Here is a 17,120-nt window from a genome sequence, read left to right as displayed (position 1 = left end):
CGAGGCTACGGCAGGATCTGGCTGCGCTGTGGACGCTCTGGAGATCTTACAGAAAAATGTTCCTCCAACTCCCCATCATAGATATAAATCTGTTTATATATTTATATATATTTATATATAAAGCCGTTTCACTTGGCACTTGGTCTTTTTCAGAATTGTATAATTCTTCCTGGACTGCGTTGAAGTGCTTACATAACACTGTCCTGTACAGCGAGCTGTACCGAGGCCTCTTGGGTTAACAGCCTTCATCCTGGCTCTCAAGTGCACACTCAGGTGTGTGTGTGTGTGTGTGTGTGTCTGCGCGCACACACGTGGTGCGATTCAATGGTGAACAGAGTAAGCGCAGAGCAGCAACGGCGAGCACCCGACCACACAGGAAACCCCCCCGCTGGGAGACACATGTCTGTGTGTGAATGTGTTTGCACACAAGATCAAATGGAATGGAGAGCACAACAAAAAGTACCTACCCACGCGTGTGTGTGTGCGCGTGCGTGTGTGTGCATGTGCTCTCGTCCTGCAGCTGCCACCCTGGGCCATATAGGGTGACTGGACCATCCCTGATAATGAAAAGCTACCGTCGAATCACTGTCTGTTTCTCCAGGGGAGATGACAGCACGGCCCCCTTCCCTTCCTCCCTCTGCCATGCTTTTGTGTGCGTGCGTGCGTGTGTGCGTGCGTGCGTGCGTGTGTGTTACTTTTCGCTTGGCGGGGGGAACCATGCATGGGTACATGTCTGATCTGTGTCCGGGGTTGTGTGCGTGTGTGTGTGTGTGTGCTTTCGCTTGGGGGGTTGGGGTGTGTATGTGTAGATGTCTGTTCGGGTCTCAAAGCCGTCTGCAGGCCGGCTCTCACCAGGACTCTCGTGTTACACAGAGACGGGCTGTGGGGTGGTGGTGGTGGTGGTGGTGGTGGTGGTGCTGGTGGTGGAGGTGGTGGTGGTGCTGGTGGTGGTGGTGGAGGTGCTGGTGGTGGTGATAAGTCCGAGGGAGGTGCTCAGGCCCCCTCCGAGTTTCTTCTCCCATTTTTCCCCCTCTTTCATATCTGGCACCGGGGTGAAAGAAGGGTGGAATTGTCCTGGCAGAGATGGGAGCGGGTATGGCCGGATGCACACACCGGTCGTTGAAGCAATCTATTAAAGCCTGTGGGGGGGGGGGGGGGGGGGGGGGGGGGGTGTCCTCTCTGTAACCTGCACGGCCTCAGCTCTCTCACTGCCCAGTGTCCCCTTCTCATGGTCTCTGGCGTGCAGCGAGGACAGCAGTGAGACAGCAGTTAGACGCGCCCCCACGTGTGACGAGGAACCTGAGGCTCTCGTTCCGTCGTTCAATTAGCGTTGTGTTGACAGAGCTACAGTGCCCCCCCCCCCCCCCCCGGGCTGGCGGTTCCGCCCCGCCTCCCCCATTGATTAGGGCGCGTCGGGCCCTGAATTATTGATCGCTTCCGCTCTGCGGTTGTTGCGCGATCAGCAACACAGCAGCAGCACCACCACCACCACCACCACCCCCACCTTGATCCTGCACTTTGGGGCGGTGAAGCCCCCAGAAGACACTTCCATTACATGAAGAGGCTTGTTGAACAGAGCAGAGCCTTTATTCGCCGTGCTCTCTCTCGGGCCCCGAAGATTAATACAAACTGCAGAACAAATTAAACAATTCATTTGAATTAGGGGAGAGCAGAGAGAGAGAGAGAGAGAGAGAGAGAGAGAGAGAGAGATGGTGGTGTAACTCCAGGCGATGGATTACTTCACAATGGGAGAATGGGTTTTACACAGGACATAAGGTGCGGTCGGTGTTCTGCAGTCGCCAGATAGGAGCCTTCACAAGACGCCCTGAAGCGGTTCAACGTCTATTTTTAATTGAGAACAGCTGTGCTTTACGTTAGCGTTGGATGTCTCAGTTGTAGACGAGCATTTCGCTGTGTAGTTCAGCGACAGCTGAAATACAATGACTTCAATAAGGGCTCATTAACCAACGGATTGGACCAAAGTGGATTTATTTTGAGCATTTACACATTTTTTAAGTTATTTAAACACACAGACAATCACTTCAGCGCAATACAAACTGCTTTCTAAGGATCGTAAATATTGCTTTTGTTCTTTTATCCGTTTCTCGTCAGGAACCAGCATGACAATGACCCTCATCCCCAGAGCACAGACGTTCCCGAGCTTCCTCTCTGAAGAGCTCGACAGCCCACGCCAAGAAGAGGCGCTGTCGCCCTCTAGTGGCTACGAATCCAGTTGCAGCGCCGGCCTGCGACAATGACATGAAATGCCATGACCAAACCTGGACACTTTTGCTCTACCACTTTAGAGAGAATGTAGAAATATGTATAGTGACATGTGTAATATACCATTTCATGTCAAAGAAAAAGTAGTGTCAAACGTACGGTTGAGCAGTAGCCTACACACGACAGAAAAGACGGAGGCTGTGTGTGTGTTTGAAAACCGCGGTAGCATAAGATGTTCCACCAAAAACCCAAGTCATATAGTCATTCCGTGACTATTTATGTTAGTCATTCTGCTAATGAACATCATCACACCATACCATTTCCCAAAAGTCAATCTTTGATTCTAAAAAATGTACGGGAAGATGAAATGTGCAGAGGAACCGATTATTGTTCTAGAATGAGTCACGAACGCACTGCACTGGATTCCCGCCAAACATCATTTACAATTGTGAGTTTTACTTGCGTGAATATAAAGCACAGTTTAAGGATTCAGTTGAGAAGGTGTGCGTAATGGATGTGATCCAGACCTCCACACCCCTCCACCACACTTAGGATTAAAAAAACATTTAGCATTTGGACACCATGAGGTGCCGACCCGCCTCCGACCCGGCGAGCGCGTCCTTCAGGGACGACGAACGCATGGCCGCTCCGCTGCTAAACACCGGGAGGGTAAGAGAATAAGCTGAATGCTAATTTATGTATTTTATTCGCCTCACATTCCAAATCAGGTAAATAACGTCTACATAGTAATTGTCTTACGAACAGGCAGAGACGGGAGGCAACTTGGTCATTCCCATGGCCATCCTCTTATGGTTTTCAACCAACTGAATTCAATTTGATCTCGCCTTCCCGATACAGTCAAAACATCACAGAGTACAAATGTCACGTGTATTAACAGCCTAAACTCGCGAAAACATCAATTTTTTGTTGTTTCAATGGTTGAATCTGATTCTCATCAAGTGAATGCCAGGGGGCTCTCGTGCTTCCACGGCCCTCGTTCCATCCGGAGTAAGAAGTGCCTTTTGCCGTAGACCGCAGAGTGTGAACCCTGATCGAAGCCTCGACTGGGCCTGCAGTTTACCATTGGGAATGGGACAGGTCATCTTCTTTGTACTTCATATTTTCATTTTAAAGTCGTTTTGTTTGGTGTGATTCAGGTGTGCCATTACGTGTGTGGAATTGTTAAGTCATTAGAAATATTTAAAAAGGATAAAGTTGGTTGCTTAAACCTGCGCTGTTACTTTTTCCACTGTAGCCATAACTTTGACCATTTTCCTCTTCCTCCACAGACCAAATTGATTTTGAGTGGCTGGTGGAATGGTTTTATTCTTTTAAAAACGGTTGCATAATGAAGGTTTAAGCTGCGGTTATCGTTTTCAAATACTTCTCGTCAAGGCTTTTGAAATGCTACCTTGTAAAAAAAAAAAATAATGTGAAATTGTGAACAGACAAGTGATTTTTTAATCACAGAAATGCTTCGAGTCATAGACGAAAAAAAAAAGACAATCATCTTGAGGGGAGGAACGCCAACCCAGTCTAGACTGGCGCACTTGACGCTTAATTTATTCTATCAATTTATTTTTCCGGGTTAAATGTTTTGCCAAGTGATGAAAATACAATTCTGGTAGAACTTGACATGTATTTAAAACTAGTGAAACGTTGCATCTGAAAGTTGTTTTCCTTTGACCCATGACGTCAAAAATAGGACATTGCTTTTCCATCCAGCGACATTGCCCTTCTATGAAAGGCTACTAATATAATCTGTCAGTCAACCTATTTTAGCAAGGTCATGTTTCTGCACCATTTGAAAAAAAGACGGATTAAAAACAAAAATGTATTCTAGCTCTAGTGAGATACTACTGAAAAGACTGAAGAATTCATAGTCGGTTTTATTTGTTCATGTTTTTTTTAAGGAAAGCTTAACCACATGTAAAACTCCTTTGTAGGTACGCACTTAAGATCACCCCTTCATTTCCATTGTTATAATTGTTTGTATGAGTGTCATGTCTACACTTGTGTTAATGTCGTAATCGTTATCAGCACTTTGAACTTGAGTGTGGGGTTAAAATGTTCACTCACTAAATGTACATATGTAATGTTTTTGGGAGTATTAAAATTAATGTTCCATTGTGATTTATATTAATTCTTCAACAACCTCAGGATCAATAGCAGTGCCTACATACATGTAGTCTCAAATTAAAGTGTAGCTATTCCAGGACGTTTGACTCTGCTCAGTGATGGAAAGGCAAACTAATACGGGAAGAGATGCCTTTGTCTTGATTCAAATTGCCTCATACAGACTTAAGTTCAGAGTATTTAAAGTAAGAGCTGGTGATCGCTATGGCAAATCTTTAATTGAGGTTGTGAAACTGCCAGCTGTTCAAGTTCTTAAACAGCCATGGAATGTACATTTACACATACAGACTCACTTTGAAAAGACCTTCACAAAAGGCTAGGTCACAACTTGCCCCATTCAAATAAGATTGAAATGCTTTGAGGACTTGCTTGTGAAGACACTTTGTTGACCGTCTGAGAAATTACCTTGGAATACACATTTAAAAAATGCTACCAAATGCCCCAAATTACACGGTACCAACCGAAATGTATTTAAATGGTTTGCACCTGTTATAAAAATATTTTACATCCTAACTTCCATTAACAAACTTCAAGGACAATTCTCAGGAGTACAAGCAAAGATTCGACACAAAAAACGAAACATTTGTTAAAAAACGCTTAAATTATGAAGACATGATGATGTACAGCAATAAAAGCAACACATTGAAGCCACAGGTCTGTTAGACTGGAGGGGTAAAGCGTTGCTGTCCTGTAGTGGATTGATAAACATGAGTCAGTTAAAGTGTCACACAGTAACCCTTTGTGCTAGAGGATTTAGAACCCGAAAGTGCTTAACGCACTTGTAAACCCCAATTCTAAATGCAAAATAAAATTGATATGGCAATACAATGAAAAGACAAAACTTGTAAAATATTTAAAAACCTGAACGTTAGTCATTATAGAAATGCTTACAATTGGTAAGCATTTATAGAGCGCTTTTCTAACCAGTGGCCACTCAAAGCGCTTCACAATACTGCCTCACATTCACCCATTTATGCACACATTCACACACCGACGGCGGTGTCAGCCCGCAGGGCGACAGCCAGCTCGTCAGGAGCAGTCACCTCAACACTCCGCTAGGAGGAGCCGGGGATCGAACTAGCAACCTTCTGGTAACCAGCCTGTAACCTCCACTTTGCCTGCTGAGCCACATGCCGCCCATGCTTACCGCGTCAATACAGCGGTTAATAGTAGGGCTGTGACAGCAGCCCCCCCCACCTCAGTCATTGCCCACTGAACGGGGTTAATGCGCTAACGACCCAGCCCCTCACTGCATGAGGACCAGGCCAGTCCGCTCTGCATGAGCCCTCGCCCTCAAAGCCACAGCTCCAGAGCCACAGAGCTTCAGTATTAATACGAACTGTAATGGGCCATTCAAATTATTACGTCCCGGTGAAAGCACCCTGAGTTCTTAAGCACCAGTCCATACTGTTTGCAGAAAGTATTGTTCTAGATGCGTCGCTAATGTCAAAGTAACAGTTTGCCCACAAAGCTAGGAAGTTTGAATTAATTAAAATCAAGACTTTAGATTTTAAGAACGGCAGATTATTTAAGGTCTACATCATGGTCTTTAACTCGAGCGGCCTTCACCAGATCAGTCTCCTTCAGCATCAGCCACTACTTCCAACTAGTGTAGTTGTAAACGCCTATTATTAAATCCAGTAATCTGACTACTGCAGTTCTAGTAAATGCACTAGTTACAAGAAACAAAAACACCCAGTTAATGATTTATCTAGTTACAAATGACAACATGGCCGTTTTAGCAGCATAGCCTTCAGCACCCGTAGGAGAACCAAGCCTGGGCTTCCATCCACCTAGACGACAACGTGCCAATCGCATAAATAGATTCAGTTTTTGCGATTGGCATAGATTCAAATAAATGCCTCTTGGAATTTTTAGAAACCCGTCGATAGTTTCGTCCCTGCCGAATTTTACCACGGTTCCTTCTTACCCACAACTGCACGACTTTCCCCACAGTTTGGATTTCGTTGCCATAGTGTTCACCATCAAGTCGTCGTCGTCGTCGATCTGGGGGGGCCCAAAGGGGGCCCCCCCAGATTTAAGTCAGCTTGTCGACACGTCACTGCACTCAAAAACAATAATGGTGATTGCAACAGCGTTAACAAACAATAAAAAGTTTAAGGGGAGAGAACAGGAATAGATTGAGTCTGTGTGGAGGACTACAGGAGTGGGTAAGCCACTGTCTGCAGTGCACACACACAACCAATTCGACTCAAATTAATCCAATCAACAACCCGTTTAAGATGGATGAAAAACATGAGTGACTCACTGCGTTGATCCTCGCTTTATAACGTTGAAACTCACATTTCTGTTGTTTGGATCGAGGTACGCAGCGACGTTCAGCTTCAACCTGTAGAAAGAATCCTGATCGCAGAAACTGCTAATCTAAATTAAACACAGCCTAGATTTCCCAAACACTCTCGTGGATGCCTTAATAAAGGTGTACGGTGACGCAGAGGAACTTAATTAACCACTAATTGGCCTAATGAGGAGCTCGAGCCGAGAAGGTGATTAACCACCTGAAGAAATTGAAACCACTCAAATGAAAACTTTATTTATTTTACATTGGGTTGTCAGAGCTGTAGCTGATGGGCCTTTCTATTTCGTTTTTATGTAACATTTAATAACCAGAATTGTTCACAGATGCCTGCTACCGTTATACCTCATTGAAATCGTTTTGTTTTTTTCTTCATACCTCTTTCATTTCCTTCTTCCCTGTAGGCTATGTGCAGTCTACGTGAGATGATATAGGGCTGAATGTGTACCCATCTACCTTGCTCAAATAAAATAGTATCATTCGAGCTTGGAAGTAGACAGTAGTCAAATCGAATGTAGGCTATTTATTTTCAGTCTTAGCTGTGCCTCATTGCACATACAACCAAGCCAAACAAAACATTAATAGGAGTCAACACCATTGATGGAACATTAAATGAACAGCGACAACATATTGAAACATATTATATAAATAATTATGATACATTTTCCCCCATTGGCATGTCCGTCTTCTTGGCCGTCATATCAGCTGCCTGATGATTCTTCACCTCTTCATTTCTAGGTAATCCCAGATCAGGAAGTCCTACTATTTTATAGAGGGGGGGGGGGGGGGGAGGTGGGGGCAGCAGTGCAGAGAAACCAGACCGAAAACCAGACACAGTAGGGCCGAGTTACTTCTTGTTTCAGTGCAGTGTCAATATGAAGACTGGTGTGTGCCTTTTATTGCGAACCACATGCATATATATCATTTTAAAACCTTTTTGAATAACTAGGCAATAAAATCCAATTACATTGGGTCAGGTAATTCTTCTGAATGCCTACTTTTGTGATAATTAGACATTTTTTTGCATGCGAAAAAATGTTAGCTTTATCTAATAACTCTTGATGATCTTCATGCTGCCCGGGTGACATTTGATTCATGGCTGGTGCAGCTCCCATCCAGAGAAACAAACAACAGCTGACAAACAGTAACTCCTCTGTTTGAACGATAAATCAACACGCCTCGTTCAGTATCGTAGGATTACCATGGATGGAGAGGAATAGTTCTGCTATGTGGTCGTAACAGAATAACGAAATAAAAATAAACAATGAATCATAGAGGAATAGTTATGTTGTTCATGTTGTAAAAAACATGAATCAGAAATAAATAAAATGTTTGAGGAAAACGTATGATTTATGAGAAAAACTACTCAATAATGACATACATAGTACTATGTGGTCTTAAAGTAGAATAAATCACAAAGCAATAGTTACGTTAACTCACAGTATAAAAATAATAAACACAGCATTAAGCAATGTAATCCCTTCCGTTTCTGCTCACAAGGACAATTTAATGCTTTATACATCCAATAATGACACACACGCACACACACACACACACACACACACACACACACACACACACACACACACACACACACACACACACACACACACACACACACACACACACACACACACACACACACACACACACACACACACACACGTTCAGTTAACGAGCAGCTTTCTGGCTTCGTGCGTGTGCGAGTCGCGATGCCGAGGGCACGTTTCCATAGACCGGCTCGTCCCTCCTCTGGGGGCTGCCGTAGTTGTTCGTTTCCCACAGAGCCCCCTGCTGGTCGCACAGAGGGAGCGTCAGAGAGGTGTTAGAAGGCACAGGATTGGCCGGTTGCCAGTCGTACTACTTTAGAGGCAGAACAATCCCCAAAAAATAATCAATGAGAAAGTGATAAGAAATGCGGAGTGATGTTAAGATGTTATGTTGGTAAAAATAAAACGTGTACCCGTGATCGACATTTCAATCTGCTCTCCTCTCGTCTCTTTTTCTTCCTGAACAAGAAGGAGCGACAACGCTGGTGACATTTGTCAATGACAAAAGCGTGTGGATATGTTATGCATAAGAACGTTTGTAAGAGTTATCACGGCCAAAAAATACAAAATGAATGGAAACTCCCCAATCCAGATATCCATCTCCTACTTCATTGGCGTGGGGGAAAAGCTTATATCTGTACAATCATCACGGCCACTAACAGACGGCGTCATCCGAGAGTCCTGATCCCAACGGTACGATGATTAGACCCCCGCCTGGCTGGGGCTAATGAGGTGACGGTTCATTTACTGAAACCTAATGACACTATTGTCCAGGGAATGACCACATCCCTAACCTCCCAGGGGTCAGCAGTCTCACACACACACACACACACACACACACACACACACACACACACACACACACACACACACACACAGACAGACAGACAGACAGACAGACAGACAGACAGACAGACAGACAGACAGACAGACAGACAGACAGACAGACAGACACACACACACACACACCTGGGAACTTCAGCCTTAAAGCTCACAGCAAACTATTATCCCCAGCAGCAGTTGTGATTTACAGTACAGTGGAAGAGGATCAGTCCAGGGTCGATTCTCTGGTCTGGAAGCTTATGTTTTATTGACTATATATTTATTCAGGAGAAGTTTTACAATTAATTTAGATATAGTTTGTTATGAAGCTGTTGTGAGTCAAATTCCCTAGGTACTACACTATCATGCTTCCCCTTTTAAGTAAGCTAACAATAGCCAATAGCTTATACCTGTAACTCAATTCAAATCAGAGTTGACTCAAGCTTAAGTGAAGTTGCGTACCTGTATATGGTCAGAAGTACCAGGAACACTGAGAGAAGGAGCAGAAAGCCAGCGGCACCGCCTCCGATGTAAAGATACTTCACATAATCGGACATCCTGAATTCACCTGGACACAAAACCCACCGGGATATCAGGAGGGCAAATGGACAGAAGATGGGAAGGGATAAGATTCAGAAGGGATAAGATTCAGACGAGTTGTTTGATTCCAAATTGTGCATCCAGAAAGGGAGTTTGCTTACTGTTAGCATCTTCCATTGAGTGTTTTCCCCTCACATTAACAGGAGCTACTCTCCCGCTGCAAGTCAATGGAAGCGGCTAGCTTAAAGTTAATGCTAAACTAGCCATCTCCCCTTCTGAACGCCCAATGGTTAATTTGGAATTAAACAATTTGTCTGAATCAGGGTAAAGACAAAGACAAACACAACTTCACAAATATCTCGGCGTCGTACTTATTCACTGTAATCATTTGCTGGAGATTGTGTGATCATCTTTGTGTTTGGATCTTAAAAATATGAGACATATCTGCAGCACTTGTTACACGCAGAAACAAAAACACAATGTCACTAACATGCACAAATGTTGGTGCAAAAAGGCACCATCACTCGCAGACACACACACAAAAACCCAAGTTCACACAGGAAGTAGTGGTTAATGACTCAGATACAACAGGTGTGGGAGGCAGATCTGGAAGCATATATGTAGCAAAACTCAAATGGCAATGCAATTTGCAACTCAATAAGTCATTAATTATGCAATTTAATAATGTCATTTGAAAATACGTTATTAAAAGGGTATTTTAATATGCAAAGTGACAATGAAATCCTCAATTCAATTTGAAAAAGTTATAACAATAAAAATAGAATAACATTAAGTCACATTTTTGAGTGCCTTTTTTCTAATGGAAAAGCGATAGCGCCCCCGTGATTGCAATGCACTTCGCCACGCTCTGTTTGGTGCAAAATCCAAATGACATTTCAATCCGCAAAAAGGTTTGCAAAAGGTTTGCAAAAGATTTTGCGAAGCGTATCGGCAAAGCGCGTCTGGGCGGGAATTACGCCACTCGCTCGTCAGGCCAACCAGTAAAGGCTGGTTTATAGTCCTCCGTAAAGAGCTGTACGTAGACACGGAGACCCTCTCTGTAGCTCACGTGCGCATCCAATATTTTTTAACTATCCGTCAACGCAACGGAGACGGCAAGGGCTGTGATTGGTCCTCTAACAACATCATTTCCGGAATCACTTTGCACCTTATTTACTTGCACCTTGTTTACTTTGCACATTAAGGACCAATAAAACACCAGATAAGATTTGAAAAGCTTTTGAAGTTTACTCTGCATAACAACACTATTTACGTGGTTAGGAGTCATCATATGAGGTTGACCGGGCGGTGAGTATCCCCCCTCGAGGGGGTAGGGTTACGGAGTAGGAGTCGTATACTCCTGTGGTCTATGCTAGCTCCCAGACCACGCACTCCATCGACTGCATCTGTGTCTTCAACACGATTGTTCTCCACATCAGCTGCCGAACTGCGGCGCGTAGCGACAATCTCCTCCATTGCTGACGCATACAAACATAAACAAGGAAATTGCTTGCTTTCTGCAAAAAAAAATCTTGTTTTTGCAGAAAATGTGACAAAATGTTATTCTATTTTTATTGTTGTAACTTTTTCAAATTGAATTGAGGACTTCTCTGTCACTTTTGCATATTAAAATACACTTCGAATAATGTATTTTCAAATTACATTGTTAAATTGCACAATGCATAATTGCATAATGAATTGTCAATAGCATAATGTTCGACTTATTGAATTGCAAATTGCACTTCCATTTGTATTTTGCTACATTTATGCTTCTATAGGCAGAGGGGGGGGGGGCAGAGTTTGTATGTGCGTGTGTGTCCTCAGCATATCTCTAGAACCATTCATCTGATCTACTTCACGCAGGGAGTGGGCTCGCGACTTCTGCGGTTACTCGGCACTTGACACTCGACATCACTTTGAACGAAACCAACACACAGCAGCGGTCTGTGCTGCAGCGGGGGCGGGGCCTCAGGGGGCGGGGCCTCAGGGGGCGGGGCCTCAGGGGCCTAAGAGGGCAGTTAGCTCCGCCCTTGTGCTCGAGGGCTGGATACACAACCTTTACATGACTCCACCTCTAACGAGAGTCTCTGTACGTGAAACTTTAACAGAGTGGGGGATGTTTCTGTGTAAATACAGCCCACCAACAGTTGTGTGTGTGAGAGTGAGTGAGCGTGTGTGTGTGTGTGTCTGCCGTTCACACCTGCGTCACCTCGGTCACGGTGAGCCTACGTGAAACTTTAACAGAGTGGGGGATGTTTCTGTGTAAATGCAGCCCACCAACAGGTGTGTTTGTGTGTGTGTGTGTGTGTGTGTGTGTGTGTGTGTGTGTGTGTGTGTGTGTGAGAGTGTGTGTGCGTGCGTGCGTGCGCGGTACACACCTGCGTCGGTCACGGTGAGCCTCACGGTGGCGGAGGTCTCCCCGGCGGCTGTGACGAAGCGGCAGCGGTAGAGCCCCCCGTCCTCTGGGGTCACGCCCTCCATCCTCAGGCTGCAGGCGGACAGGTCCTCCGTGCAGTTCACCCTGACCCTGGCACCCCCCCCCTCCTCCTCCTGCTCCTGCTCCTGGTCCTCCTCCTGGTCCTCCTCCTCCCCAGAAGCCCCCCACGATGGCACTGAGCTCCACAGGAGGTCCGGGTCCCCCTGGACGTAGCGCTCCACAAAGACCTTCCCGACCGCCGCCGGTCCGTCGCCCTGGAAACAGGGGAGGCTGACGCCGTCGCCGCTCCTCGACGTCACCTCCACGCCCGCCTGCACCGGGCCCCCCCCTGCCAGGGAGGGGCCGGGGGGGGCGGCGACCTGTTCCTCCTCCTCGGGGGGCTCGTCTGAACGGGGGGGAGGAGGAGGAGGAGGATGGGAGTGGAGGAGGAGGAGGAGGAGGGGAGTGGAGGAGGAGGAGGAGGGGAGTGGAGGAGGAGGAGGGGGAGGAGGAGGAGGGGAGTAGGGGGTGAAGGAGGGGAGTGGGGGGGAGGATGGGAGTGAGAGGGGGGAGGAGGAGGGGAGTAGGGGGAGGAGGAGGGGAGTGAGGGGGAGGATGGGAGTGAGGGGGGGAGGAGGAGGAGGAGGAGAAGGAGGAGGAGAAGGAGGAGGGGAAGGAGGAGGAGGAGGAGGAGGGGAAGGAGGAGGAGGAGGGGAGCCACAACAGATTACGATGTGTCTGTTTATTTTGTCATTTATTTGGCTCCACCAACAACAGTGCCGCATCCAGACTCGGCCTGGGCTGTTGCAAAGCCACACAAACACTTCCCAGCACACTAGCTTGCCTCTTCCACGAGCTCTACAGATTACCGCTGTCTCTACAGGTCACCGCAGGCCAGCTGCTGTAAATCATTTTCGTTTTACGTGGGGTCTTGGGGGGGGGGGGGGGTGGTTCTTATTGTAACCAGAAGGTTGCTAGTTTAATCACAGCCTCCTGACAGGCTAGTTCGATAGTGTCAGGAGTTTGACACTCCCAACTGCTCCCGACGAACTGGTTGTCGCCATGTATGGTGTGTGACTGTGAATGTGTGAATAAATGGTTGGAGAGTGAGAGTGAGAGTGAGAGTGAGAGACAGACAGACAGACAGACAGACAGACAGACACTTTATTGATCCCCAGGGGATTAATAAAGTGGCTTTGGACAAAAAGCATCTGCTAAATTCCCTAAATGTTATGGTACAGTGAAACCCCCTAGCCCCTAGTCCGTCCACTATCCTGCGCTGCCGTTCTCTGAACCCCGACCTAACCCCCCCCCCCCCGGTCTACCTTGGTCCTCCACCGTCACGTCCCGGGACCAGGAGCCCAGGGGGAAGGTGGTGATGGTGCAGTGATACACCCCCAGGTCCTGGTGTGTGATGTTCCTCAGAACGATGCTGCCGTCCATCGTCTCCGCCCTGGCGTCATGGAGGGACGGACACACATCACATAGGGGACATCAACCTCTTCGCCGTACATCATATCACGAGGAAGCCTTCGCATCAAGTCTCCCCGAGCACTTCCTCTGAAGGGCGGCTGTATCAGAATGAGATCAGAATTTAGAATTTGTGGTTGAAACTTTTTCGTTTCTTCACATCACATCCAAATAGTTTGGAGTGAGACTCCCAGTAGGTGACTCCTTAGATCCCGTTATCTGTTAAGTTAAGCTGATTCAGTTATAGTCAGTCTCCTGCAGGACCAGGTCCGTGAGCCTGTCTCGGACAGAACCCGCTTTAATCAGCGGCGAAGCTGTGGAGACCGTCAACACGTAGAAATACCTCCTGGACGACAAACTGACTTTCGATCAAAATACAGACTCCATCTGCAAGAAGGCCAATCAGAGACTGTTTTTCTTGAGGAAGCTGAGGGGTTTTAATGTCGACAGATCGATTTTAAAAATGTTTTATTGGAATGATCTGTTGGTTCGGTAACCTCAGCCTTAGCAACAAAAAAAGGCTTGGGAAATTTTCCTCCTCTGCCAAAAGACCATTTGCCTTGACTTGAAAAACCTTGGTAATAATTACAAAGTCAGAGCCACTCAGAAGGCAAAGGCCATACTGTCCAACCCTCTACATCCTCTCCATGCAGAGTTTCGACTCCTGCCACGAGGGAGGAGATATACATACTCAAAGAGGGCCAGGTCAAACCGATATCTCAAATCATTTGTTCCCTCAGCTGTTGGCTTGCTAAACAAACTAGGGTAGCAGCTTTGTCATTTCTTAAGCAAAGTAAATGATTATAATTCCATGATGTCTCCCGTATGCTTTTATGTTCTGTGTTTTGTATTTATTATGATTATTTGTTTGTTGTGTGACATTGTTTTTACTACTGAATGCAGAACAAATTGCCCCTCGGGGACAATAAAGATTTATCAAATCAAATCTGTGCCGACGATGTGATATTTCCCCGTTCATGAACATCCGTAGTATCATTGAAGATGCTTTGTAGATGTCCAAGGATCATGCTCCATTCAACCAGAAGCGTTAAGCCACCATGAGGAGAAGGGAGAAACGATTAGTGGTCACCTGGGGAACTCGACCCGCTGGCTGTAGCGCCAGGAGAAGGTTGTGCCATGGACCGGGTGGAAGATGGCGATGGGGTTGTTCCTGTCGGGGCTCTTGGTCCAGGTCACCATGCTGAAGCTGCCGTTCCAGGGACAGCGGCAGTCCAGCACCATCCCCTCCTCCAGGCCTACCAGAAGGGGCTCCCCTTTCTGCCCGACAGACACTGGGGCCACAAGCAACTGATGTTTAGAAGCATGTCCTTTATACGAGTTAGCGCGTCTTGCCCCTAGGTAGATACTGGCAGATGTTGTGGTTCCCAAATCCAGAACCTTTCGACTTTATGCAAACTCCCTATGATAATAATTATAATTTAAATATGAATCGTCAATGTCAACTGTCACTTAATATTGTTCTGTTATATACAACCCGTGAAATATGGGCCATGTTTACACTTAATGATGGACTATTGACGCTAGCGTAGGAAACGGGGAGAACGCAGACAGAGTAAGGCAGATTTTGAAATGATCCAATTGAAACAATCCCACCTCTCCCTTCAGGTATCACTCCCAAGACAACACATGAGAATAGCTCGCTAGCTGTAGCGATAGGGCCATCTGCAGGGTGGTGGGTAGGTAGGCAGACAGACGGGCGGGTAGGTAGGCAGACAGACGGGCAGGTAGGTAGACAGGCGGGTAAGTAGGTAGACAGACAGACCGATGCATTTAATCATCTCATTCGGACCGAATGAAATGATTGGGCCGACTTATGACATGGCTGCATCAGCCACAGATACAGGACCGTTTTGTTTTTTTGTAAGAGCATATGATTCATTGATATTCGAGATGTAAAGAGTCACAAATAAGACAAAAAATCTTCTAATATAAATATCCTCCCCTAACTTTATATGTGCCGTCTGTAAGCTGTTGTAAAGAGAGCAGAAAAAAGTAATTTCTGAAAATCCATCAACCCAGAGAAACACCAGCTCCCTCTCTCTATTCCCACCCTTACTCAGTTTCCCTGCCAAGTGTTGAACTCACGCACAACTTAACAGGCAGGTTAGGTTCCCCGAAACAATCTGGGAAGAGATGCCTTGATCTGTAGAAATTAGCCAGGAGCAGTCCAACATCTTAATTGTCTCTTGCAGCGGCAGTCGACTCTAAGCAGATACTTTCTCAATCACTGAGCAATTCAATCACTGATGGATGACTGTCATTTCAAACTAATTCCACTTTAAGTGTACTTCTTGTATCTGACCTCGAGCACCTTGAAGTGATTTTTTTTTTTTAAAGGCAGGATGAAACCTTGCTAATAAGTATAAGCTTTCAAAGTCTATATTTGCTTCATCATGGCAAATATTTATTATGCCAATGGTATAATTCTGGTCTTCTCTGTCACAACAGCAAAGCAGCCTTGTGTCTCTAAATCCATTATTAATTTCAAAGTTCAAAAAGTAGAAAACCAGAAAAAGTATCCAAGAATAACAAAATCCTGTGCTGAATACATTTCAGTAGTTCAGCTCTATCACATTAAGACACAAACACCCCGAAAGTTGACCAGCACACTTCAGCCCAAACTCCATTCACAGAAACAGATCAACTTATTAAAAAATACACCCAAACATCAAGTAATATTCAGCATAAAATAAACACATCAAACACAACCAGCCAGTGTCTGCCACGTACCTTTGAGCAACGAGAGAAAGATGCAGAGTACCATGAGGTACTGGGGGTGCTTTGGTACCGACGCCATGAAAGCCGCATTGATGAGACGCTGTCGCGGGGAACTGAGCCGTTCACTTCCTGCTCGACACTGGAGTGACTGCTGGGAGGGTGTGAGGGAGATTAGGGGGACTGCGGGGTGAAGAGGGCTCACACTTTGAGCTCACACGCTCACGAGCTGTCAAAGCTTACACCGATGTTCACGTTTCGTTGGGAGTTTAGAACCAATTGACAACATTTACATCAGACGTTGGTCTTTTAATAAGAAAATATGGTAACACTTTATATTAAGACACACATATTCACCATTAATTTGCTACTTACTAACATGTGTATTAGTAGCGAACTAGCTACTTATTACTCGTTGTAAATCACTCGTTAATGCCTTATTCTGCATGACCTTATTCTACCCATAATAGACATTAAATTAAGAATTTACCCTATATAAGCTCCTAAATAGCCCTTATTTATAGCTATTAAGTAAGTTGTTGCATATGAATTATGATCTAAATACGCATGGTTCAGTATGGGGCTTGTACGGTGGTAGTAACACAAGAACAGTTATTCACCCCTAATAATATTTATCAAAGATGGTCTACTCATATGGAATTAGATACAAAACCACAAGGGATAATAGTGTACAAATTACTCATAATGAAGTCTTTGTAATGCAAAATAGGTTCCCTATTCTAAAGTTGTGTCTTTTCACATTTAATTCACAATTAATTTGGCACTAAGTAAGTCTCATGTGTTCCCTTATCTAAAGTGGCCTCCTATTCACACTTATTAAGTGCATTACAGCACACAGTACACAACAAACACACAGCCAATTTAGCACAAATAGGCTACAAATATCTCT

At 45.5% G+C, this 17,120-nt stretch overlaps 1 protein-coding gene across 1 annotated transcript; it reads right to left on the bottom strand.

The window, feature by feature from the left end:
- Positions 1-7,522: 7,522 nt before the first annotated feature.
- cd226 (CD226 molecule) lies at positions 7,523-16,308 on the bottom strand. Its single transcript, XM_079754315.1, has 7 exons — positions 16,226-16,308; positions 14,565-14,766; positions 13,330-13,457; positions 11,967-12,410; positions 9,511-9,616; positions 8,640-8,685; positions 7,523-8,467 (listed from the first exon to the last, which is right to left on the bottom strand). Exons 1-7 carry the CDS (start codon positions 16,290-16,292, stop codon positions 8,348-8,350), a joined length of 1,113 nt encoding a protein of 370 aa, XP_079610441.1. The 5' UTR covers positions 16,293-16,308; the 3' UTR covers positions 7,523-8,347.
- Between the last annotated feature and the right edge of the window lie 812 nt (positions 16,309-17,120).

Source organism: Pollachius pollachius (assembly GCF_949987615.1).
Source record: "Pollachius pollachius genome assembly, chromosome: 17".
Taxonomy (NCBI): Eukaryota; Metazoa; Chordata; class Actinopteri; order Gadiformes; family Gadidae; genus Pollachius; species Pollachius pollachius.
This window is presented reverse-complemented; position numbering and strand designations above follow the sequence as displayed.